Source organism: Lepisma saccharinum, chromosome 18 (assembly GCF_977018435.1).
Source record: "Lepisma saccharinum chromosome 18, izLepSacc3.1, whole genome shotgun sequence".
NCBI classification, from domain to species: Eukaryota; Metazoa; Arthropoda; class Insecta; order Zygentoma; family Lepismatidae; genus Lepisma; species Lepisma saccharinum.
Window position 1 is genome coordinate 39,425,278 of NC_139246.1, and position 25,923 is coordinate 39,451,200.

Here is a 25,923-nt window from a genome sequence, read left to right on the forward strand (position 1 = left end):
CGGTTCTGCATTGGTCAAACCGATCCATTGGTGCATTTAGTTCCTTGCTCACACTTATGTATTTTATAACACTGTCCGCACAATAAACTTGTACTGAAAATAAGCATAGCAACTTGGACGTCAACTTGTTTTTGTCACCTCACACACTTAGGTATCTTAACGCTGTCCACAATAATATCTCTTACGCTCGGTACTGCTTAGTGGTCACCGACGGATCTCGATGGTATTCGACACCTCCGTCCTTCACCGTACTCAAGCCAAAACTGTTTCCACAAAATTTAGAATGTTATGGTTATGCCGAAATTGAGTTGACTTTTTGAATTCTATTGGTGGAAATTTGGAGGGAAAAGTTACACGCAGCAAAGGACAGTTTGCAGTGATGTCAAACCTCCTATGACTCCAGGCAATATATTCCCGCCACACCAAAGCAAAGTATCCAACCATATTATTATTTTACTATAATTCTAGTGACACATCTTTGGAGTTTGCAACCAGTACAGGAGGAATGAGACCAGATGATCGGGACGTATAAAAGGGGTTATTGTGAGACAATGAGTTTTATGACTTGTGTCGCCAGAATGGTTGGAGAGAGACACACAGTCGACAATAGCAGTGGCTGCCTCTGGGCCATTAGTGGAAAGATGAATAGAAGAGAGATCTGGGTTAGCCGATAGTTGCCAGATTTAAGATATTCGCAAGAACGTTTAGTGTAAAGACATAGGGATTTCAGAAGTAAAGATGGCTGCGATGCGAGGCTAGACTCGGGGCGAATCCGTCACGGGCCATGTGTGGCGAATTAGGGTCTGTGAGGGGGAATCTTACAGCAATACTGGCAAGAAGCTGCTGCGAAATCAGAGAAATGCTGGAAAGATCTAGAAATATGAAGAAATGATAGATTTCTTGAATGATATTAGAAAATAATTAGAAATGAAGTATATAGGATGAACAGTGGTGGAAAAGAACTGTTCCAGTAAGTAGATTCGGAGCGAATTTACAATATAGAGAAAGTCTCAAATTTTGTTAATTTTCGGTATACTAACTAATTTTGACCTCCTAATCACGAATCTGTTGAAAAAAAACCAGGGGTCACGTCTGAAAATTTGAAAAAAAGCCAATTGAATTTTTTTTGGTAAAAATTTACTATCCTTCGGACACCTCTAATTTTTTCGTTTCGTCAATTTTTGACATTCATACTTACGTATCTGCTTCGTGGAACATTCCTGAAGGTGTATCAACATTGTTTTGATGAAATTTGAACTATGTTTCCTAACCTAACAGAACTAACCTAACCACGCGCCAATGGTTCGCAATTATTTCCAATTTCTAGATCCTGATACTAACACGACACCAAATTTTAACTATGTTTCCTAACCTAACAGAACTAACCTATCCACGTGCCAATGGTTCGTGGGGCTAGCTATTCTCCGTCGGAGAATTAATTTTCAAAGAACAACATGAATTTCAGCTATGAAACATTCCCACATCACACAAAACACCTTCCCGATGTTCGACAATGCTACAGGAACTTATTACGGTAAGTAGTTTCTTCTGTAAAAATAAATAAATGTGTCCGAAGGATAGTAAACAAGTACCTTTTTTTTATATATAGGTGTATAATAATAATAATAATAATAATTTTTATTGTAGAAACATGTGAGAACATCACATGTATTACAATCGTCAGAAATATACATATAAAGTATCTATAGATCTTACAAAAAAAAAAAAAAACATCCAAAAAGCATTTTAGAAAAGTAACACCACTTACATAAATTTAGTAGCTAACATTATTGTTTTCCAATCATAACTATTTTACCTAATACAATTAATTTCAAAGAATTCTTCTACTCTATATATACAGTTTTCGGTTAATATTTTTTGTACTTTTCTTTTGAATTCTAAAAAGGGCAGTTGCCTTAAAGACAGAGGGAGAGCATTGTGAAACTTAACTGACATGTAGTAGAAGGTTTTTTGTGTCTTCTTGTAATTACATCTAAACAATCCTAAACAATCCCTATTTCTGGTTTGATAGGCATGTGAACACCCTAACTCCTCATAACTGTGAATGTTCTCTTTTATATAGAGTAGGCATTGGAATATAAATATAGCAGGAGCTGTCATAATACCTAGTCTAACAAAACTTAACTTACAGTGGCCACGGCTTGGAAGACCACACATTAATCTTACACATGTTTTTTGCATTTTTAATAACCTTTTTATTGAAGGCTGATGACCCCAAAGTAAGGTACCATAGCTTAAGTGACTGTGTATCTGTGCATAATAAACAATTTTCAGAACCTTCAAGCTTACACACAATCTTAACCTACGTATTAAATAAACCCCTTTGCTAACTCTGGATTCAACTCTACTGATATGATCCTCCCATTCCAAATGATGATCTATTAAGAATCCCAAAAAGGTGACAGAATTCTTTTCATGCCCTGTATTATGATTATTACTATTATATGTAAGTTCCAGGTTTTGGATCTTATCAGTGTTTATACAAAGCAAGTTAGCAGTACACCAGTCCTGTACAATATCGGAAGTAGATTTTAATGAGGACCTTAAGAGATTATTAGAATCAGAGTTCAAACAGATATTGATATCATCAGCAAATAGGTAACTACTGACCAAGGGTGTTGAAATGTTATATGGCAGATCATTTATGTAAATAATAAAAAGAATAGGACCCAGAATAGATCCTTGAGGTACTCCATGTTTAACAGGTAACAAGTTTGACTCCATTTCTTCAAAAACTACTCTCTGAGATCTCCCACTTAAATATGATTGCAAAAGTGACAGCGCTCCATCCTCAAAACCATAAAATCTTAACTTTTTTAGCAGAAGAGAGTGAGATACAGTATCGAATGCTTTGGACAAATCATATAGTTTCACATTAACAACTTTCTTACTGTCTAACCCTAATATACAATTTTTCAAGAATGAGACAGCAGCCTTAACTGTACCTAGCCCAGTTCTATAGCCAAATTGAGAGTTACTAAATAACTTATTTTGTTCAAAATAATCAACAATCTGATTATTTAGGACAATCTCAAAAACTTTTGATATGACTGGAACCAACGAAATAGGTCTGTAACTATCAGGAAAAGACTTATTACCCTTTTTAAATATGGGTATCACTTTTACAAGCTTGAAATCTTCAGGGAAAACACACCCAATAATACATGAATTTATAACATGAGTTAAAGGTTCCTTTATAAAATTTACTCCATATTTCAATATGATAGAGCTTAAGTTATAAATATCCTCACATCTACTACTACTCATTTTAATGATTGCTCTTTCAATGTCTTTTACTTCAACAAGATGAAAATTAAAAGTAGTTGTAGGTTTTAATAATCCATTTAAATAAAAACTTGAATCATTTTTACTTGGGCAAGATGAAACTTTGTTCAGGATTTCTTCAACTTTATTAATAAAAAAATTGTTGAGTTCAGACAAGCTAAGTTGGTTATTAAAATCTTTTCTGGTCACATGTATGGAATTACTCTCTTTTTTTACAATATCCCACATTGCTTTTGACTTATTACTGGAGTTGTTTATAAAATTATCATGCATAGTTTTACGAACAAAAATTTAATCTCCTGTCATTGTGTCCAACCACACCATTGTTTTACAAGAAAATGATTTATGATGTTCAATTCTAGTACGATCCCTATTTTTTCGATGAATTTATGGGTGAAATGAGTGCTAATGGAACCTAACCTAACATGCCTAACCTAACCTCATGTGAATGGTTCGTGGGGCTACCCGTGGATGGTTTGTGGGGCTACCCGTGGATGGTTTTTGGCGCTAACGAACAATTTTTCATCAAAATGTACAATTTCCAGACGTGACCTCCGGTTTTTTACAACAGATTCGTGATTAGGAGGCCAAAATTAGTTAGTATACCGAAAATTAACGAAATTGGAGACTTTCTCTATATTGTACATTCTTACCGTAGTTTCTCCTGTAAATTTGAAAAAATGTGTTTTTACTATACCATACTGTTACCGTAATATACTAAACCTTACACAAGTAATATCCAAATGTCAAACAATGACCGGGACATCAGAACCTTTAATACTTATGTTCCTGAAGTTAGCGACAAGTGATAAAAATGAGCAGTGTTGCAACCCACCGAGAGGGGTTTTCCGTTGTTTACTTGTTAAAATTGTATTCGTAGCATGATGATATTTCAATAAAACAAAATGAACTTGATTTACAGCCTTCCCAAAGACTAAAACTATTCTAAAACACTAACTTCGTAAATTTATATACAGTAGGTAGAATTACGTTTAGGTGTAAACTTCTTACTTCTAATCATTCAACACTCACTGGAAATCAGGCACTACATGTTGCAATGAAGCTCACAACAGAGATAGGTGGGTTTAAATTGGATTAATTCTTGGAAACCTTACAATCATAACAACTTCTTAACTTACGTAATCACTAGAGCTTTATCTTCTTTAGTATTTAATGGCATACACTACTCATGCCACCATTTATTTCACTGCCCAACAGCAATCCCAATAATTAGTTTGGGAATAGCAACTTATTTCACTTAACTTCCTTACATAACTGCGTGAACAAGGATAGCAGACGAATTTTATGTATAAATGGCTCACTTATCGCACAACACTTGCGCAACAGTAGTGTTCCGACGTCACGGGATAATGATCTTATTTTAGGCTAAATGCCTACGTTGTTAGGTTAGGCTAGCTAGGTTTAGTTGTCTTAGCCTAAATACTAATTTTTAATTGTATTTATGCTAATGGAACCTAATCTAACAGGCCTGACTTAACTTCGTGCGCATTCCTCCTCTGACGTCAGAACACAAGGTTGCAAACGTGAAGTGAAATAAGGGAGACCCTGTAAATACAAACGGCAAAGATAACAGTAGGCGATATTGTCAATGGCTATTTTCATTCTTTCTTATTCTGCATCCTGTGTACTTATAAATAACAGAATTATGTACATTGGAAGCATATGCTGTCCTCTGCTTATTGACGTTATTATTCCAATTATAAATTGAGTATCATCACATTGTGGTAAACATATTGAATGAAAATGGTGATGGATAATTTCACAGTTTCTCCTTGGGTTTGTACCTATGGTTTGTACCATCTGGTTGTCCCTTATCGCACAGCACTGGAGCAACCTTGCGTCAGATGAGCAACTTTCACACTGTTAAATTAGGTCTGTTAGGTTTGGTTATAGCATAAATACAGTGAAAATTTATTATTTCTGATAAGAGAACTAAACCTAGTTAGCCTAAACTAACAACTTAGCCATTTAACATAACAGCTGTCAGAACACAAGGCTGCTCCAGTGGTTTGCGATAAAAGAGACCGTATCATCTGGATATGACCCATCGCACGTAAGATAAACATGTTCTCCAAAAAAGGTAAAAATAAGGTAAAGTGCTCCCCTGTGCTTAGCACCCCGCCATGAAGGCGTATAGGGGGTGTGGGGGTAACGCCCCACACTTTCTTGATCCGGTCATGGGTGGGGGTGATGTCATTCGACGCTGGGTGGGCGCCGGGGCCGCTTCCAACTTTAGAAAAGTTCCCGGATTCGAACCGGCCGGGGATCGAACCCGGGACCTTTAGCATGGTAGTCAGACGCGTTACCGACTGAGCCACCGCGGCGCGTATTTAATCTTCTGAGGAGGACGGAAAGCTTTCGTGGTTACTATTTTAGCTCTAAAGTGGGCCATCCATTTACAAAGAAAACGAGAGGGAAATGCTCCTTGCAGTTGGCGAGACGCTGCGATTTGCCAAAAGCTGGAGTCAAACAGTTGCACACTTGCAGCTGGAAAATCAAGGTCACCCATTTCTCGTTGCGTATTCTTGGCTTCGCCCCCATCCATTGCATTCGGTCAATTTCTCGCGGCAAGATGTGGCTCCTATCCTTACAAAACACAGAGTCGCTTGTTTCAATGTTATTTTAGATGCCCTTTTTAAAAAGAAAAAAAATTATAGATTCTGTTGTTTTTTTTTGTTTTTTTTTTTTGCAATGAGAATTGTACATACAGCCATACGAACTTGCTGAATGAGTCTGTTCACACAACGACGAAGCTTGCAATCACGTATCTAGAAATATATTTCGAGGGGAATTAATTCATCCTTCATGCATTTCATGAAATCAACATAATTCCCCCTCTAGGTTTCGTCACCAGTGTAACTTGGTCCTAACTTTGGGAAGGGGGAGGACAGAACATGAACATTAGGTTCCAAAAGGGTTTTAAAATTTTCTTCTACCATTGTACATTTTAGTAAATATGAAAATTCGTGGGGGAGGGGGTGTCCTCCCATGGGCCTTGCCCCATGGTCTACAGGGATCAACGTGCACAGCTGAAAACAAGGGTACTGGGTCCGAATCTGGGATAATTAAAGGATGCTTATTAATTTTCTCAATCAGTATTATATATTTCAATTACCGTGATAACCCTAATTAGCAAGGGCGGAGTTTGAGCTATTGGTTTGGGGGGGGGGGGAGGTACACTCTGGGAGCAGCATATGATGTACCTGATGGTTATTCATTGATTGATTTAGTTTATTTTACTTCGAGTTTTGTGCCTCTTGGCTAATTTGCGAAGATGGGGATGAGTGATGAAATTGATGACTGGACATTCACAGACAACCAAGCCCAAGTGCGATTTGAACACGGGACCCTTGGCGTTATAGCACGATGTGCTAACCACCTGAGGGTTATTGAATATCCCCTAGTTTATAAGGGATCCAGAGGCCTTCCACCAGAATTTTTTTTAAAAAAAACACTGAATTTTAGGGGTTTTAGATTTGAAAATGTTAAATTACCAGTGGCGTAGCGTTATAGTATGCCCGTACGCCCGGCGTTCCCAGATTTAATATTTAAAAAATGCGTAAATGCTGTAAATATAAAGTAAATCTTGACTAATTTCATATATGTCTGACCTTCATGGCATTATAATAGCTATTTCTCGGGATCCGCTTGCAACGCTCCACTAACAACACTCGTTCTAGCGCCAGACGCCGAGCAGGTTCGGCGTACAGGACCCTATATTCCTTGCTGCCTTTCTGGAGGGAAAGCTTGGACCTCTAAAGCACGCGCCCAAATGCTCTCTCTTATGCCCGCGTATGGAGCAGAGGGCTACGTGATTGGTTCACGTGACCCTTCCTACCTTCTGAAGCAGAGGACAGCGGTAGAATATCTACCCGGTTCTTCGCGCTCGTGCCACTCGTGCTATGTGTTGCTACAATACGCAATATTGACTGACGTAACTTTACCAAACTGAAATATAGCACTTCTTAATGGCCACTCCATTGTATAATTTATCGCACGAACAGCGATGTGCATTAAAGACTAAAAGATCAACAATTTTTGTCAAATAAGTTGGTGAAGTCCTCGTGGTAGAAGTTCAGCCTGTGGCTGCTCTACCACTTAATAATAATAAAAAAAATAATAGTTTTGCGGGTTATTATTTTTTAGTTATTATGTAACTGCTTAATATTGTGTCAATGGAAGTGTTTAGCATTCATTTGAAAACTCTTAACATCGAATGGTCTCTGGACAAAATTATTTTAAAATGTTTATCAACATTCTCAAGATGTAATAAACAGTGGTCTAAATTACTAATCGGCACTGTTATGTTAGTAGAGTGTACGATAGTTGGATCATCCTCCCACCTCCGTGTCAGAGTGTTTTGCACAGCACGTCAAGACGACAGAGGCCCGTGATTCGAATCCCGGGGTGAGCACGGGTGTTCTTTGTGAATGTCCCTTCATCAATATCATCATCACTCATATTCATATTCGCGATTAACCAAAAGTGGTAGAAAAGCGAAGTAAAATAAACCAAATCAATCATTAGTTGGATCATTCACAACAATGACGTCTACTGTTGTCCAGAGGCTTGTGATTCAGGTAGGTTTTATAATGATTTGTGTCATGCCGAAAGGTATAAAACACCAGAGTTCAAAACATTTGTTGCATAGTGAGGCATCTAATTTTCTAGCTAAAAACTGCATGGATGATGATGCTTTATTGCAAACCCAGCTGACTTCAGGCAAATAAACAACACCTGTGGCGACTAATTCCATAAGTAAATTATTAACCAAAAAAGGGCCGACCTTTCCTTCGGACTTGGCGTTCCCACCCGAAATGCCCATGCTACGCCACTGTAAATTACCTCGCTTAAGTAAACAAATATTAATTAGTATATTGGTTGTCCGTTTTAAAAGATGCAAAACCATACGATTATTGCATTTTGCATTTCATTATTTTTTTATTGAAAAAGTTACTGTACAATAGTAAGCTTCAGAAATTTTATAAATATTAAATTGAAAAGTTCTTTTGATGCCTCAACAGTAACTGTTGACTCAACACAAAGTCATTTTACGTTTTTCTTACTTCAAACTGTATACATCAATCAAATCGCCTAAGTTAATTTTTTTAACAACATCTGATTCAGAGTATAAGATCATTATATTCTTCAACCTCTCTTGACCCATTGTGCAACGCAACCAGTTGTGGATTCGCTTCATAGCAGAAAATTTCCTTTCGCAAGTGGCACTATTTGATGGCAGGGTAAGAGCAATTTTCAGAAGAATGCTAAAATTTTTGTATGTTTGCTCAAAACTGTGTCCACTATCTTTGGAACAACATTCTTCAAAGGCGCACTTATCAAACTCAAATCTGAACTTTTCATTACATTTCTTAAAATAATCATTTCTGCCTTCCAACATTGTCGTGTACCAGGAATCAATGAAACATGCAGCTCCTTCATCCTCCAGAGGAATAAATTTTTCACTGACTTCAGCAACTTCCAATGTTTCACCACTAAATCTTCTTTCAGTTCGACAATCGAAATATCCAGCAATGGATAAAAAAAAAATCACACTTGTATTTTTCTTCCAGAAAGTGTTTCAGCAGATGTCTCTTCTCTGGTTCTCCAGCCAACTGAAGAACAAACCAGATAAGCATCTAATTTGTTTGATGAGTCTAGGCCGTTTTGGATTTGTACCTTCTTTCATCTCATCTCTGCCTTCAAAAATGTTTAGACCTAATTCTTTGTCAACACCATTTATTCCATTCCATTTTCTGACCCAAGTGTTTTCGTTTTGCTGGGACTCGAGCTCCGTAATCACTCCGTTGGCTACAGTGGAACTTTGATCTACTGAGGTATCAGCTTTCTGAAAGGACTGGGATAAAACATTTATGGAGGGAAGATATTCAGAAAATACTGATAAACATACAATGAAATCCAACGACTTTATAGCTGAAAGCAGGCCTTTGGCTTCAGGGTTTCTAGAATGTCTTAAATCAGACACTGTTGCAGTGAGTACAGCAGCAAGCGCAGGATAATTGTAACTTTAACTGCAGACTGCACTGACAATGTGACTAGGAATTAGGACGAGTCTATTTTAGGAGAAATAGGGGAGGAAACTAGTGAGTTGAGTGTTGCATCAGAGCCAGTGTTTCCAATCCCACTTCGACCTGGTATTGCAGCGCAATTACCGCACATGCCATCATGCCAAATGTCAAAATTTGCGGTATGGCTTCATAACAAAAATGTAATAACTGAACTTAATCAAGTGTTATTTTTTTAGTCTTTTTGTTCTAACAATATTGTTTTCATGCAGTGCAAGATTATGTTGGGCACCTCAAAAGTGGTATTATGAACATGTCAGTATTCTAAATGAGATATTAAAAAAAATTGCCTCCCCTAATCATGGAGGTCCCCAGATTTTTTCCATGGAGGGACAAGCAAGGTATTTTTCCATGGGGCATATTACCCCGATAATAGTGTTGCTCCCTCAAAAAACAACACTTGAATTTGAAATTATCGTATTCTCGCATACCCATTATAATAATTAATGTAAATTACTGTAACTGAAATAAAATTATACATGTGAAATACATACTTTTAGACTGACATTCGTTTTCTAAAGGGGAAGTGTGGCCATCCTTGTCTCCCTTTCAGATGTCCATTCCCCTGTATTATACTTTCACCTAGAAATTTAGTGTAGAGGAATGTTATTGCCGTTATTAAACGATATTATATTTTCAAGCTGATGAAAGTTCAGAGCAACTACTGAAAGGGGGGTGCAGTGGACGGAAATAAATTCTGGGGTGGGGCAAACATTTAAGTAAGAGAAAGCAAGGCTAGCCGAAGCTAAGAGTAGCAGGACAAAAGGAGACTCAAGATGATATTAGTTTTTACATCTTTCTTGCATTATTTCTTCCAGACGGCCTAGGGAACCTGCAGTGGGACACAGAGGGGTAATTGCCCACCCAATATAAAATTTTACCGGGAGTTGGTCCTCGGCGGCAATGGCACAGGAAGCAAAGTAAAATAAAATAAATCAAATCAATCAATTGTTCGGAGGTAAAGGTGTGTGCACATTTCAGAGACAATTTATATCATTTTGGCTGTTGATTTGTTACGGGGAGGATGAATTGATTATGTAATGTATTTAAATGATATGTATAATATTATATTATATATGTGTATATATATATATATATATATATATATATAAATAAAACAAATACACACACACACAGACACACACACACACACACACACACACCCAGTGGTCAGAAGTAGCGAGCTACTTGTAGCTAGCTACAAAATTTGTAGCTGTAGCTGTAGCGACACTACATTTTGAAAAATGTAGTTGTAGCGGTAGCGAAGCTACAAAATTCCTGTAGTTGTAGCGAAATTTTCGCTACAGCTACATTTTTTCTCAGCATTTTGAGGTGAATTTTGAATGAGGCAACAGCGTCAGAAAAAATCGACAATAACCCTTAATTTTGCAGGAGGTTCATAAAGACAGTCTATCACATGGAGATACAGATTATCTAGATTGTAGATTATAGATATTTGCTTAATTTATTTAATCAGTATCTGCACAATTCAGATATCCAGATAACTAACTGACATATATGAATATATTCCTGCTAACAGCTACGTTCTTTTTAGCTGCATCGCTATTTTGGGGAGAAACATGCCTCGTTTGCTGCACCACTGGTAAAAAGTGCCTCGTTTGCATCACCCCCAGAACAAATCCTGTGGATATTCATGGTGTAACAGACACCAAAATGTCATTAATTGCTGTGTAAGACACAACTTGCAGTGCAAAAACGAGCAATGGATTTTCCACTGACACGGGAAAAGTGCTAGCAATAAATGGCTCCATACGTTAACAGGTTGATCATCGTCAGTATATAGGATCTCACCAGCAGGAAATTATTGTTACAAGAATGATAGAGTTTCTGGAATTACAATTATTTTTGCGATAGTAATTGTTCACAAATTTTAAAATTACACTACGTTTAGAACACTCAGGTTTACACGACAGTTTCCTCAATAATTTTATCCTATTGCAAAAAGTATGTACGAGTTATTGACTTCCCTGCAGAAACAACAATTTTCTTTAGTTAATATACATAGTTTTCAAATTTATGTATTTCTCTTACTTTTGCGTCACTTTTCTTTAACTTTTGCTAATCATGACATCATCATTATCCTTCGCTGTTTCCTGCCTTTGGCTGGGTTGGCATAGAAGTCAAGCCTCTCCATTTTTTCCTGGTCTTCCACCACTCCTTTCTTTCCATGGTGTTTCAATCTTGTCCTCGTCTCCTAACACTCTCTACTATCTGCTCTTTACACCGACATCTTGGTCTCCCCTTGGCCTTATTCCCACTCCTTGTGCATGGTAAGCTCTTACTGGTAGTCTTTCTGCATCCATCCTCTTCTTGTGTCCGAACTATCTCATCTGTGCCTGACCTATTCTGTCCTGAAGCTTCACTACACCCACTGTCTGTCGGATCTCCTCATTTCTTATTCTATACCTTCTAGTCTTCCTCAAAAGACTCCTTAAAAATGTAATCTCCACTGCCTGCATCTTTTCTTTGTCTCTCTATGTCATTGTCCAAGTCTCTGCTACATAAGTAATTATTGGCACATATTATGTGTTATATATTATCTTCTTGCATTTCATAGGTACATTCCTGTTCCATTAATCTTCGAACGCTTTGATATAGTCCACCACCCATTTGTCCTCTTCTGTTTACCTCCTCATCTATTCTTCCACTTCTCTCAATCATGGCAATGAGGATGAATGGTTTATTTAAATATTATATTATCTATAGTTGCTTTCTGCCACTTTCGGCTAATTGTGAGAACGAGGAAGAATGATGAATGATGAGCAGTGTGGGGAATGGAGGAGCAGGAGGATCTCATCCTCCCAACTTGGCGTATTTCCTACTTTTTGTTTTGAGTCCATTTTGTGCATAGATAAGCTGATTGAGACTGGATCCTAACCACTATGTGCCTCCGTTGGGTATCGAACCTCGGGCCCTTTTGTAGTCAAAGGGCTCCAGGTACTTTAATTCAAAATGCTGACTTCATATCAGTCTATAAAAAATGAAATATTTATTCTGAAGAAAAAAAGTGTTGATGTGAACATATATACGTAATCCTACCAAATTTTATTTGTGTACAGTTGTGATAATTAATTTGGGTAACACCCTAATTGCAATATTCATATATCAAATTTGAATTGATATGGCACTTGCACAGGTATGGTATTCTCAAAAACTATAGTACAAATAAGTAACTGAAGTAACACTGCTATCAAAATTATTGAATGACTGGAATCATGATAATAAATAACAGAATCTATTTACCAGTAGTAGGGGATTTTTATAATACCCATATGGCTGTTTTCATTTTTTTTATGCAGAAGTAGCGCAAAAAGTAGCGAAGTAGCGAGTAGGAGTAGCGTAGCGAGCTACTTTTTGATAAATGTAGCTGTAGCTGTAGCGAAGCTACATTCTGGAAGAGTAGCTGTAGCTGTAGCGAAGCTACTTTTAAAATGTAGCGTTCTGATCACTGCACACACCCACCCACCCACCCTCAATGTAAGAAAAATAAAAAGTGAGAAGATAAAATGAGGTTTTTCTTTCCAGACTGAACTTTCATCAAGGCTTTTGTCCCACCTAATCAGAAGGCCAATGTTTTAATTTGAGTTTCAATAAATTAATATAAATCGGTACTTATGTTTGAAGCCTTCCTGCCTGAAAAGATTCTGAGCATTCTGAACTTTCGAAGTATTTATAATTATATGAAGTAAAAAAAATTAAAATGTCAAAATAGGAATCTCTGTCACTTCTTTTCTACATTTTATTCAATTCGATTACTGCATATATTTATTCCCATTATTGTGCTTAGATACGTAGAAACAAAAGCGAAGAGTTTTAATCACAGAACAATTGAACGATGTAACTTGCCTTCTTCCTTCAGATCAGACTCATAAACTGGCATAAATTGTGTGACTATAATAATCTTGACGATTCACTGCTTCGAGCTTCGACTTCCAAAACTGTGTGTCTTATTTTTTGAAAGGAGCAACTGAAGAAATGCAGCTCCCTGATTTCATAAAGGTCTGCCTGAACAACACAAACCCAGATGGCAAAAAAAGATAAGTTTACAGACTGGCAGGTGAAACCTCTCCCCGCTGCGCTGTGAGGAGCACGTGACCTCAGATGCGAGAACCACACGAGGAAGGTTGCGTGTTGAAAAACGACAGCAGCGCTACAAGCGGAAAATCCTCGAACTTTCAGAACTTGTGGGAACCAAATACTTGTATTTTTTTGTCATAAAATTATGTTGAAAATATTGGGTAAATGCTTGGAATTATCTATATAAATTCATGACACCAAGATTCACAATATTGAACCTAAATGGTATAATATTTTAAAACTCTTCAAACGCTCCATTTAATGCTGCTTTACTATTTTTTGTACGCCAAACTAGAATCCCAAATTGATTTTTTACAAATTACATCACTTCGTGTATCCTTCAAGAAAAGTCTTGCAGAGTATCACCGAAATTGGAAGCATATTTTATATTTTCTCAATAGAAGGAGAAGCAGTTTTTACCTGTTCAAACATCCAGCCGAGGCTTAAGGGTCTGAACACACGAGGTTGTGATCTGACTTGGCAACAGTGCAAACTTCTGCCACCCATCTAATTTCATGACTGTGCATTTAGTTCATTGTATCAGGTACATTATCACAAAGCTAATTTATTTCCCCATGATTTTAATTACACATGTTGAATTTAAATCAGTAAAATGCAATTTCAATCATATGATTTAAATAAAGTAAACTTCAAGCCTAATGAAGCATGGTGAGAAATTTAATAAAATTCCCGATTTTTATTCTGTGGACATTCGGAACCAAGTAGCAAATTTGTGCACTGTATGTTTTGGAAATCGGGAAAAAAATGTTTTCAATGCACCCAAATTATCAGTATCATTACGCTTTTACAGATCTCACATACATACATGCACCAATGTGTTTTGCATTCTATCAGAAGTGGTGACATTTTATCCAGTGATATTCACAATCCAGATGGTAGCACTTGCATAGATTAGTAATATAGTCTGACAATATTGCACTAGAGATTTCATATTTTCCAAATGTCAGTGGCAACTGTGAATGTGCCCCTTATTGTTTGCTTTGGATCAACAATTCTAAAATTCAAACTAGAAGAACTGGATAGAAAGAGCTGCTCTTGTTTACTGTCTGAACACAGACAATGTATGAACAATCTAATTTAGCTCTATTATACAAGTCCAGGCATCATACATAACTTCTAATTTAGCTCTATTATACAAGTCCAGGCATCATACCTAATTTCTAATTTAGCTCCCTTATACAAGTCCAGGCATCATACATAACTTCTAATTTAGCTCTCTTATACAAGTCCAGGCATCATACATAACTTCTAATTTAGCTCTCTTATACAAGTCCAGGCATCATACATAACTTCTAATTTAGATCTATTATACAAGTCCAGGCATCATACATAACTTAACGAAACAGGGTTTATAATTATTATTATTATTATGGCACGGAAGTTGACCTGAAAACTCTTAAGAAATGACCCAAAAATAACTTCCTCCCTCAAAATGAAAACTTGATTACAAGAGACAAGTTGAAAAATTTGATAAAGTATCTTGTTTGGTGGTTTATACTATCGAAGCAAAGGGGAAAAGCAATTAAATGCTAATGGTAGCTTTGTTTATTTTTACTTGAAAGTTACATAAAACAGTCCGCAAGGTTTTTCTGTGAAACATTCACCTCCTTTCAGAGTTGACCTTGCATGATACAGTAGTCGGTCAGCATCCGAAAATACAGTTTTATTTCGTGTGCATCAGTTTATATATAATCTTTATGTTGTGACTAATTTTAGTTTAAAATCACAGATTAAAGCGATAATAGTGGCCAACAAGGGACGCTCAAAGTAGGCTTCACCAAAAGTACTTTAAGTTTGCCGGAAGAAAAGTAAATTTACCACAATTTATTCCACAAAATCTATTGCCAAAGATTTGAGTTAAAAAGTTTTGAATTGACTATATTTATGACTAATGTTATCAGGGTGGCTACAAACAAGCAGAAATGAAATTCCCTGACTTTTCCAGGTTTTCCAGGACAAAATTTACATTTTTCCCTGACAATTACAAAACTAAACTAAATCGATGTTTTTGCAAATGAAAATAATAAACTCATACAGATCCACGTATGGTTTTGTTAAGTACCAATATTATCGTCTATGAAACTGACTTAATTTCTCTATTCTCTATGATTTGAATTCAAACTGCAAAATAGTGAATTTGGAAAATTATTACAATTCACAAGCTAGGGAAGGATTACGGAATTTTGTCATACGCAGTAAGTTTAAAATAAAATACTTGATTATTTTTAAAGTTACGACTAAATGAGATAAGAATGAAGAGTGATTGAGTAAGAAATACAATTTGTAATTTATCAGTCTCCTTATACATTCTCGGTATTATATGTTGATATTTCCACTGAGGTTTGGAACCCTCTGCTTGCAAGAACCATGAGTGCGGACTCATTTTTCAATGCATAAAGCTACTTCTCTCTTCTCTGTAAAGCAAACAACTTAACTCTTACATACAAGTGAAACAATTGAATCAAACAAAATAAAGTGTCATATTTCCTTATATTATTAATGAGATTCTGCTTCAGTACAGCATATCCAAGTGAAGTACTGTGAAACTGACAACATGCAGTTATACCATTAATGCTGACGAAAAGGGTATGTAGGTATTAGAAATGTAACGCAAGGAATTTATAGAATTGCACTGTATAGGTACCTGATTTAGCTAACCACACATTAAAACAGGAACACTAACAATAAAAGCTTCTGAAAGTTCATATACGAGGGGCATCCTGAAAAAATCTCCAATGGTACGCAGCACTAGTGGTCGGAGAGCGACACACACACATGCAGGCAGGAGGAAGTGGCATGTAGCTGTAATCTGGTACAGTTGCAATGCAGCCATTTTAGGACAGTTCTAGGTTAAAGATTGCAGCTATCATACAATCTCCCACCGACTGCGATGTAGCCTACATTGCACGCTCAGAATTTGGCACAGAGCTACCAGCAATCGTGTGAGGTGTGAAGACAGGACGTCGTGAGTGATAGTATGGTCAGACGATGGTGCAGACAATTCACGGAAGGCCAATCGAATGTGCACAACCACATACAGCTGAATACACACGGGCCCTTTGCATCACTTCAGGTGAGAGATCTTGGACCACTCCCTGTACAGCCCTGGCCTTGAATGTACCGACTTTCGTATCTTTGTTTAACTGAAGAGGTTTCTGGCAGGGCAAGGATTTGACAGCTACACTGCGGTAGAGATAGTTCCAGTCTTCGCTGTCAGACACATATACCATGGGCATATAAAATTTAGTGCGATGCTACGACAAATGGTGGTGATTATGCCGAAAATTAGGTTAGGACTAACTGTTACTAATGCAATAAATTACAACTGATATTCTTGTTTTATTTATGCCTAATCAGTAGGGACCTTGATATTTTGTTATTTTTTTTCAAATTGGTGTATTATCTTATTTTTTATTTTTTACTATACTGTGTCATTTTTTCCAAAATTCACATTTTCATTTTAGCGCATTTTCTGGCAAATTATACCTTCATGGTGTTTTTAAACTACTGTTTCAAATTGTAATTCACATGGCTTACGCCTCTTCGTGAGAGTTTGATGTCTTGAAAGTTATTTTTCATAACCCTTTTTTAATTTTAAGGTAAGGATTTTAGATAATGGAATTTTCCTCGTATATACTGAAGGGTGCATAATGACCATAAGTGGCGACGCACCCAAAAAATTTAAATCAATCAATCTCACGTGACAGATACCGATATATTATGGCACCAAAAATTGGCATTATCTTTTCTTGACTTGTTAGTGTTACGTTTCCCAAAATTCGCATTTTTGTTTTAGAACATTTATCTGCCAAATATACCGAAACTTAATATTTCACTGTGCTTTTAAACTATTATTTTAAATTGTAGATCACATGGTCTATGTATTTTCGTGACAGTTGGAACAGATTTTTGAGGAAGTAAAAGTAAAGTGCTCCCCTGCACTTTTCCATGAAGGTGTATAGGGGTGTGGAGTTGGGGCACCACACTTTCTTGATCATGGCTGAGGTGCGGGTGATGTGATCTGCACCATGCTCCTGGCTACCTTTATCCCTCAAAGTTTCCTCAAGGTACCAGCTTCATATGATGCTGGGTGGGCGCCGGAGTACTTTGAATAGGTGGAAAACATCCCGGTTCTCCCCCGCAGGGCATCGATCCCGGGTCTCTCGCATAGTAGTCAGACGCCCTAACGACTGAGCTCCATTATTACTCGCTCGACAAATGCCAATGGTGCGCACTTAGCTTGGTAATTCAAAACATATCTCGTGCGACAAATACAAAGAATGTGGCTCCCGTGTGACGGTAGATACGCACTCGATCTCCTGTTAGAACCCTGCCACTTTGCTCTGTGATGCAAATTGTTTTGATAGAAGTTGAATAAATCGTGGGAAATAAATGATTTAATTTGGCTGTCGGAATTATTCCATGTACGTGTAACTCTATAGTTTAATCTTGAGTAAAATGTTGGAAAACTTGTATGTTCTACGTACACAAACATGGCCTAGGAAAGACAAGAATGTTATATTTCATGGAATTTTTCATTGTTTTAGGACATTTCTTTAAAAAAAAATAGCTAAAAATGCCAGCAATTCGCATTTTATGTCAAATTCGAATTATTTCGATATTTCGAACAGGCAAAAAATTTGTCCAGACATCACTGCACATTCCTAAACATAACTTCGCAGCAATTACCATTTTTCACGGTTTCCGAATTTGCTAAAAATCAATGTCCCTACTAATTGGAAATTAATTTCTGGCCACCCCTCATATAAATCAGTAGATGGAAAGTGAAAATTTAGCAGGGCTGGCAGAGAAAAGTCAATTCTTGAAGAAATTAGATTTGCTTTTATGATTGAATGATTCGAGTAAATATGATATTAAAATATTTACGTATTTATTATTAGTATTTTATTTCATAATATTGGACATTAACCTTACTCAGTGAGAGATTAATGACCATTTCTCACGAGTGGCGTTAATTTCATTGCAATACTAGTGTTGCAGTAAATTTGAGGTTGGGAGCATGCACTTGTCAATTTTCATAATGTTCACCATAGCAGATTTATGTTTCACTTTTTCGTGATAATATTCAATATATATCCCGTTTGGTTGGATTCTTCTTGATATCTAAGAATAGTGCAATGTCATTGTAAACGTATGTTAACTTGTGCGAAACCAGTAATACGTCAGGATGATGAAAGAAAACCTTCGTAAGCACTGCTACATTAAATAAGGTGAAGTGAGCCAGAAGAGTAATAAAATTCCAACAGCATATTTTTCAGTCTAAATCTCTTCTTGTTTATGCATGTGATTTTTGTTGGATGTTGCAGTCCATGGAATTTCTGTCGCATGTTGTAGTGAGATACTTTGTCGGGTGGCGATATTCGACAAAAATCGTATGTATCAATGGAACCTATTTGTTTCCATGTTCCTTCAGTTTGCTCAACAAAATGGCTTACTACGACGACCGACAAGTATCGGACGGCGCCACCCGCTCCCATCCCATCCATGTATTGACAGTTCTGTCCCCTTACTACTCCCATACGGACAAGAAAAAATAATAATTCAATGCATTTTCCACGTAATATTTAGAGGCTTAACCTTTACTCCCACGATGATACCATATGGTAATATGGTGCTGAATACGAAATGAATGTGCTTTTTGGACCTTCATACTGTTATGTTTGGGTGGAAACTCTGACACAGGTCTTGAGCAAGCCTGGGAAATTCATAGTGATGACCAACCTCCCCCCTCTCCTCAATCCATGCCACATTTCCGAACAGAGTTTCACATTTTGGTTCATTATTCAACTTGTACGACACCAGAAACATGAAACATGTTGCAATCTCTTTGGAAACATCCATTCTTTGAAGAGAATACCAAGGTTTGCACCTTCTCCCCAAAATAGTGGGAGAAGAGGAGGCAAACTCCAGATTTTTATGTTTTTTTTTCATTGAAATTCGGTGGTCGTGTCCCCAAACCCCCCTTCCTCGGTTAGCATTAGCATTCAGTTGCATGCTCTGATGTTTTAGCTGAAAAACAAAACTTATCCGAAGTAGATTGCTCCCATAGTGCCAGAGTTATAACAATTTTCCTCCAAAAATGCAAATAACTATTTTTCGTAAAAAAATATAATCACATTTTGGCTTATTATTCAACTTGTATGGCACCCAAAAACATGAAACATGTTTCATTCTATTGAGAAATGTCAATTCTTTGAAAGAATACTAAAGTTCGCACCTTCTTCCCAAATAGTGGGAGAAAAGGGGGCAAACTCCAGATTTTTATGTTTTTTTCATTGAAATTCGGGGGTCACGCCCCCAAAACCCCCTTCCTCGGTTCGGCGTTCTGAATTGTACACGGTTGCATGCTCTGATGTTTTAGCTGAAAAACAAAACTTATCCGAAGTACATTGCTCCCTTAGTGCCAGAGTTATAACACTTTTCTAAGCAATATGCAAATTACCTATTTTTCGTAAAATACAGGACAGAGTTTCACATTTTGGTTTATTATTTAACTTGTATGGCACCCAAGAACATGAAACATGTTTCATTCTCTTGATAAATGTACATTCTTTGAAAATAATACTAAAGTTCGCGCCTTCTCCCCAAAATAGTGGGAGAAAACGGGACAAACTCCAGATTTTTGTTTTTTTCCATTGAAATTCGGGAGTCGCGCCCCCAAAACCCCCTTCCTCGGTTCGGCGTTCTGAATTGTACACGGTTGCATGCTCTGATGTTTTAGCTGCAAAACAAAACTTATCCGAAGTAGATTGCTCTCATAGTGCCAGAGTTATAACAATTATCTGAGAAATATGCAAATTACATATTTTTCGTAAAAAACAGTTTCACATTTTGGCTTATTATTCAACTTGTATGGCACCCGAAAACATGAAACATGTTTCATTCTCTTGAGAAATGTCCATTCTTTGAAAAGAATACTAAAGTTCGCGCCTTCTCCCGAAAATAGCGGGAAAAGAAGGGGGCAAACTACAGATTTTTAAGTTTTCTTCCATTGAAATTCGGGGGACGTGCCCCCCCAGCCCCCCTTCCTCGGTCCGATGTTCTGAATTGTACACGGTTGCATGCGCTGATGCTTTATCTGCAAAACAAAAGTTATCCGAAGTAGATTGCTTCCATAGTGCCCGAGTTATAACAATATTCCTCCAAAGAGTGTTCAAATTTAAAATTCCCGCCGAGAAGCCCGGGCGAGAGAAATCTCTCTCTCTCTCTCTCTCCTCCTCCTGCCATCACTGGTTTCTGCGGGCGTGGTTGTGTTGCGCATAAAAGGGGTCTAAAAGTTGAGCCCGAAACTTACGAACGAGATTTCCTGTTCCCGTGCAGAGTTCCATAACGATATCTTTAAATAAATAAACAAAAAAAAATTTAAAAGTCAATGAAGACGAAATTCCCTGACATTTCCCTGACTTTTTTTCACACCTCAAATTCCCTGACTTTTCCCGGTTTTCCAGGTTTTCCAGGTCTGTCGCCACCCTGGTTATACTTCCTAAAAAAGACCATGTTAGTGAATTTAAATATGTAAGTTATGCTAGTAAATGCATTTAAAATTCACAAAAAAATGGAAAGGACAAGAAAGGAATTTCAAACATAAAAAAATGCAAATAAAAACAGCAAAGGTAATGAAAAATGACAATAAAAGAGGTCAGAAAACACAAAATAAAAACGTTTTCTTGTTCTAACTTAAGTGAAACTGACTACTATCAGGTTTAGTCTTCAAAGCCCTGAAAAAAAGATGATTTGCCATCAGTCTCCTAGCCCCAATTATTATTTTAATACATAGGCAGGTGTTAGAAGTTCATTAATTGATCACAGAAAACTGAGCTACGCCACTGCTTGTAGCATCAAAACTATGACATGACAAAAATGCCACTAACAAAAGTTGTGTCTTGATATCCTGTATGTGATGTCAACATTTTGTGACAGCTTGTATATTCCAAAAAGAGTCATCAGGTATGTACAAGGCACAGCTAGAAAGTAATATCCATTTGGTAAAATAATAATAATAAAAATAAATGAAATAAGTTATTTATCAACTCTGAAAGTACATATATTGAGCTATTTTTCTACAAAAGCAACACTGACATTGGATGGCGCTAATGGACTGGTAGCAGAAGTATATTACTAGGGTATAGAAAAACTTATCTCCCCAGCACGATACATGCTTCAGTGCCATTCGTGCCTGTGTAGGAAAATAGTTCAACGTATGTACTTTCAGAGTAAAGATGTTTTCTTCAACTAACTTCCTTCATTCTATTGTAATTAACAAATGGGTACTACTTTCTTGCCTTGTAATATTAAAAACACAAAGACAAATGTACAAAAGACCATTTTATTATTCTGGCAAAAGTATGCTGAGTTATAGTAACATTGTCGGGAAAAAAAACTTCTTAAAGGGGAATCAATAGTTCATAATGAGAAATTGATTCACTGCTGTAAGTGATCAGGAATGGACAGTGTTCTGACGGTTACTTAAAGAAAAACTAAACCATAATTCACATCATCATCATCATCATTTGCTAAGTACATAAAAAGAAAACAAGATATTTCCTCACAATCATTACATAAAAAGCGAAGCCTCATTCAACAAAAACAAAAGTAGCATGAATCAAACCACAACCTTAGGCACAAAATAATTTGTACTCAAATTTAAACAATTTTCATAATTTGCAATGAGTTCAAGAAACCTTATTTGGTGAACAAGTCAAATTTAACAAAATTGTGGCTTATATATTCAAGAGTCTTTACCAAAAATTTCAATACTTGATGACTTTTACCCAAACGATTTATGTGTGGATGGAACTTCTCTCTCAATGACTCATCTCTGACATCAGTGTAATGAGCTCTTCAGTAACAAATGGCACTTTAATAGACTCGCCTGAAAACAGTTCACACACAATAGGGAAACATGATTATGATACAAGAAAGTCAAATATATTGATGAATCACACTTTACGTGACTCCCTTTAGAATTACATACTGTGAACTTTATGTTGGATATATTTCACAAATTGGATGAAGCACTTCTATGAAAATTGAAAGTCATGTAATGGATACATTCTCAATAAGAAATACACCCTTTGAAACATAGACAAAAATCTTGTTTCTTTGATTTCACTGGTACAATAACAACATAATGTAAGATGCTTCTGTAAGACATCATGGGAAATCAATGATACATGACATCCACACAAGAAGGGAAAAGACAGAATTTCATGAATTCAACTGGATTCCCTTATGACTGCAATAGTGTCGTTGCTGAAAGCAAGATCAGATCGGGAAGGGTACACAACTTTCATCTGTCCCTCAATGTCGACGATTTTCACTTGCTCAACCAGTAGAGAATGGTACGATGATTCCTCCTGGTCTCCTATGCCAAGGTTTAGAGTCTCCTGAAGTAAAGTGTCCAGCACCTTCTTGCACGATGACAGGTTAGCTGCGCTGGTCACTTCCACAAATATATTGGTTGTGTCGACGCTCAGCTGGAAAAAGAAAGTAAGGATGAAATGTTGTGTTTGTACTTTCTCTTACATATTTAGCACACAGCTCTAAAATGGAAACTATATGTGTAAAAGTGTGTGTATTTATATATGCTGTTGCCACGGTTGCTTCTTGCTTGGTAGCCGGGCCATTCAACGGTTAGTTTTCTCCCAACGACTTGCTTGTTTAAAATTAACAAAAGGGCATTTTTCCCAGTGGGAGGGGCTGGGCCGGTTTTCTTGGATGCATAAGTATCCGGTTCAGCCTCGTTCAGGAGAGATTCATACAGAGATACATTCACAGATACAATGAGAGTGAGCACCGCACGTAGGGACTCTTGTGTGATATACTGCGAGAGTGGGTTCAGCTACTATGGTAAATAGTGCGCTTGTAGAGCGAAGTCCGGAAAAGTGCATTCCTCTGTAATGGAGCAAAAGGCAAACTGGAGCACGAGCTGTAATGTAGCTATGCATATAAGGAGAAAGGGAGATGTGTAAATAAAATATATGCAAAGATATCTCCGTGAGGCATCATTGAGCGAACCTACTACCTACTAGGAGCGTAAAGTGTTTTGGTGGTTTGGGAATCAGTCAGCTGTTCGAAACCCCTTAACTCTGAGAGGATATACATATGATTGATTTGATATGCTTTATTTTACTTCACCTTTCGAGCTACTTTTGGCTAATTTGTGAAGATGGGGATGAGTGATATGATGAAACTGATGAATGGACACTCCTAAACATCCATGCCCAGACTGGGATTCGAACCTGGGAGCCCTGGCTTCGTAGCATGATGTGCTAACCACCTGCCATGGGGTCTGGCTGAGAGGATAGCCGATTCGGGTTACATAAAGTGTAGGTATACAAAACTCCACAGAACACATTCATGCAATACATTTAAACTATTTTCTTTTGTCTCAATAACATAGCCAGATGTCGGCACACCTAGTACTTCCCTCTGACATGACCAATGTTGCCAGTACACCTTGTAATAATAAAAAAGCATATACTATTATATGAATACCGCATAAATCATCTGTATACATCATAAAATGCATAAACATTTATTGTTCTCTTATCAATTCAATAAATACCCACAGAGACCATTGATACACATCGAAAATGTTTGCAAGTGACTCCACAGATGTCTTTTATCCAGGTTTGTGTTTACTTCATACAGACACATTTTTACACCTAACTTTTTCCGCACACTGAATGGTCATGTAGAGCTTGATTTTCTTGTTCAATAATAAAGAATACCCACAGACAAACAACATTTACAAGCTGAAGAACCTAAGACACCAATGTTTTTGTGTGTGTGTGAAGCATTATATGGTGCTATATTTCGACATATCGATGTAGAGTCGATATTGTAAAAACATCGACGTCAATATATCGATGTTTAGATATTTTAAAAATATAGACTCTACATCGATATGTCGAAATATAGCACAGCTCTATTTCAAGTGTCAACTTCACGTAACAATTACTTGAGAACTACCTGATGTATTAAAATGTAACAAATGCCATTCTTAATTAATTTTCCCCTACTTTCAATTGCACTAAAAATAATATTGGTTTTCCATTTTAAAAAAACGTAAGTTTGTGTTGAAAATCTTACTTCCTTATGTTGTTGAACGTATTGCGTCCACTAATTTCATGAGCAACTCTCATACCATTATATCTGCGAAATAAATTTTTCAATATTTATTGTTATTTCCGGTGGTAATTTTAGGTGTCTCACCCTGTATATGCATAGCGTTACCATATGGTAACACCACTATTATGAGTGATGCAAACTTTTGAACAGGAAACATCATAGGTTTTACATTACATGTGTTTACTAAATGTTGAAATTATTCAGAACACCATAATGAAAGACAATCAGATAAAAAACACTATAATTACTTCCTAGCTTATGACATTTTGAATTATAAACATCGAAGGTTAAAAAGAAACACATCCTCTCACAAAAATGCCATTAACTGGATTGAAACTAATGATGTGAAACAAAAGCTTTGTGCATCCTAGAGTGACACCTGGGCCTAGCTCCAGCTACGAACTAAATGTAGACAAGGTTCTGGCTGAGCGTTACCACATGGTAACGCTATGAGTTTAAGGGTTAAGAATGATCCTATCTGTGAAATATACCATGATCTCAAAATGCTACAAATTTCTTCACTTTATACAATACAATTCTGATTGCAGCAGAAATTTTAAGAAAAATGCTTTGATTTAAAGCCGGTTTAAGATGGAAATGCCTGATACAAGATGCACCTGGAGGAATGGTGAAAGTATCAGTTGATAGATGATAATTTCTATATTCCAAAATATGATGTACAAATATGCCATTCACGTTGTTCCAATACATGGTGTACATACATTGCACATTCGAAATTAAGGTTAAGGAACTATAATTCATTTGCTTCAAAAATAGTGTTCACCACTTATTTATAGTGAATAAAAGATCAAGACTTCGGTACAAAAACTTGGGATATTTCGAGATCAAATGCGGTATATAAAATGGCATTTCGATGTTGAATGGTGAATAAAAACTATACTTATTACACAAAGTTAACATTTCACTTCACATTTGCATAGTATTAAGTTAATTCCTGTGGAAAGGAGTCCATTTTTGTTCCTTAAATATTTACAGCAAGATTAATCAATTTTCCATGATTTGCATAATTCACAGGATAATTCAGACCTCAGAAGGTGCCACGTCGGTAAAAACCATCTGAATTTCATGTTTAAGTTTATTTCTCATCATTTTGTGACCATCAAAAACATGAAAAGTTAACACTACAATGTTTTCATCAAAAACAAAATGTGCATGCGCCTAAGTGTATGTATTCTAAAATAAGGTACATACATGTTCATCTGAAGCAAGAACTATC

The 25,923-nt window shown here is 36.7% G+C and overlaps 2 protein-coding genes across 2 annotated transcripts in view; both read right to left on the minus strand.

Annotated features, from left to right (window-relative positions):
* The window catches only part of Pis (phosphatidylinositol synthase), a 68,935-nt gene extending 64,360 nt beyond the window's left edge, over positions 1-4,575 (minus strand). The window contains exon 1 of the mRNA XM_083140449.1: positions 4,446-4,575. The gene's annotated coding sequence lies outside the window, so the exon portion shown is untranslated. The remainder of the gene's footprint in view (positions 1-4,445) is intronic.
* Positions 4,576-21,865: 17,290 nt separating this feature from the next.
* Positions 21,866-25,923, minus strand: part of LOC146002534 (leucine-rich repeat-containing protein 47-like) — a 36,533-nt gene continuing 32,475 nt past the window's right edge. Inside the window, exon 6 of the mRNA XM_083140450.1 lies at positions 21,866-23,029. Coding sequence (XP_082996576.1) covers positions 22,769-23,029 — 261 coding nt within the window. The 3' untranslated portion in view covers positions 21,866-22,768. The remainder of the gene's footprint in view (positions 23,030-25,923) is intronic.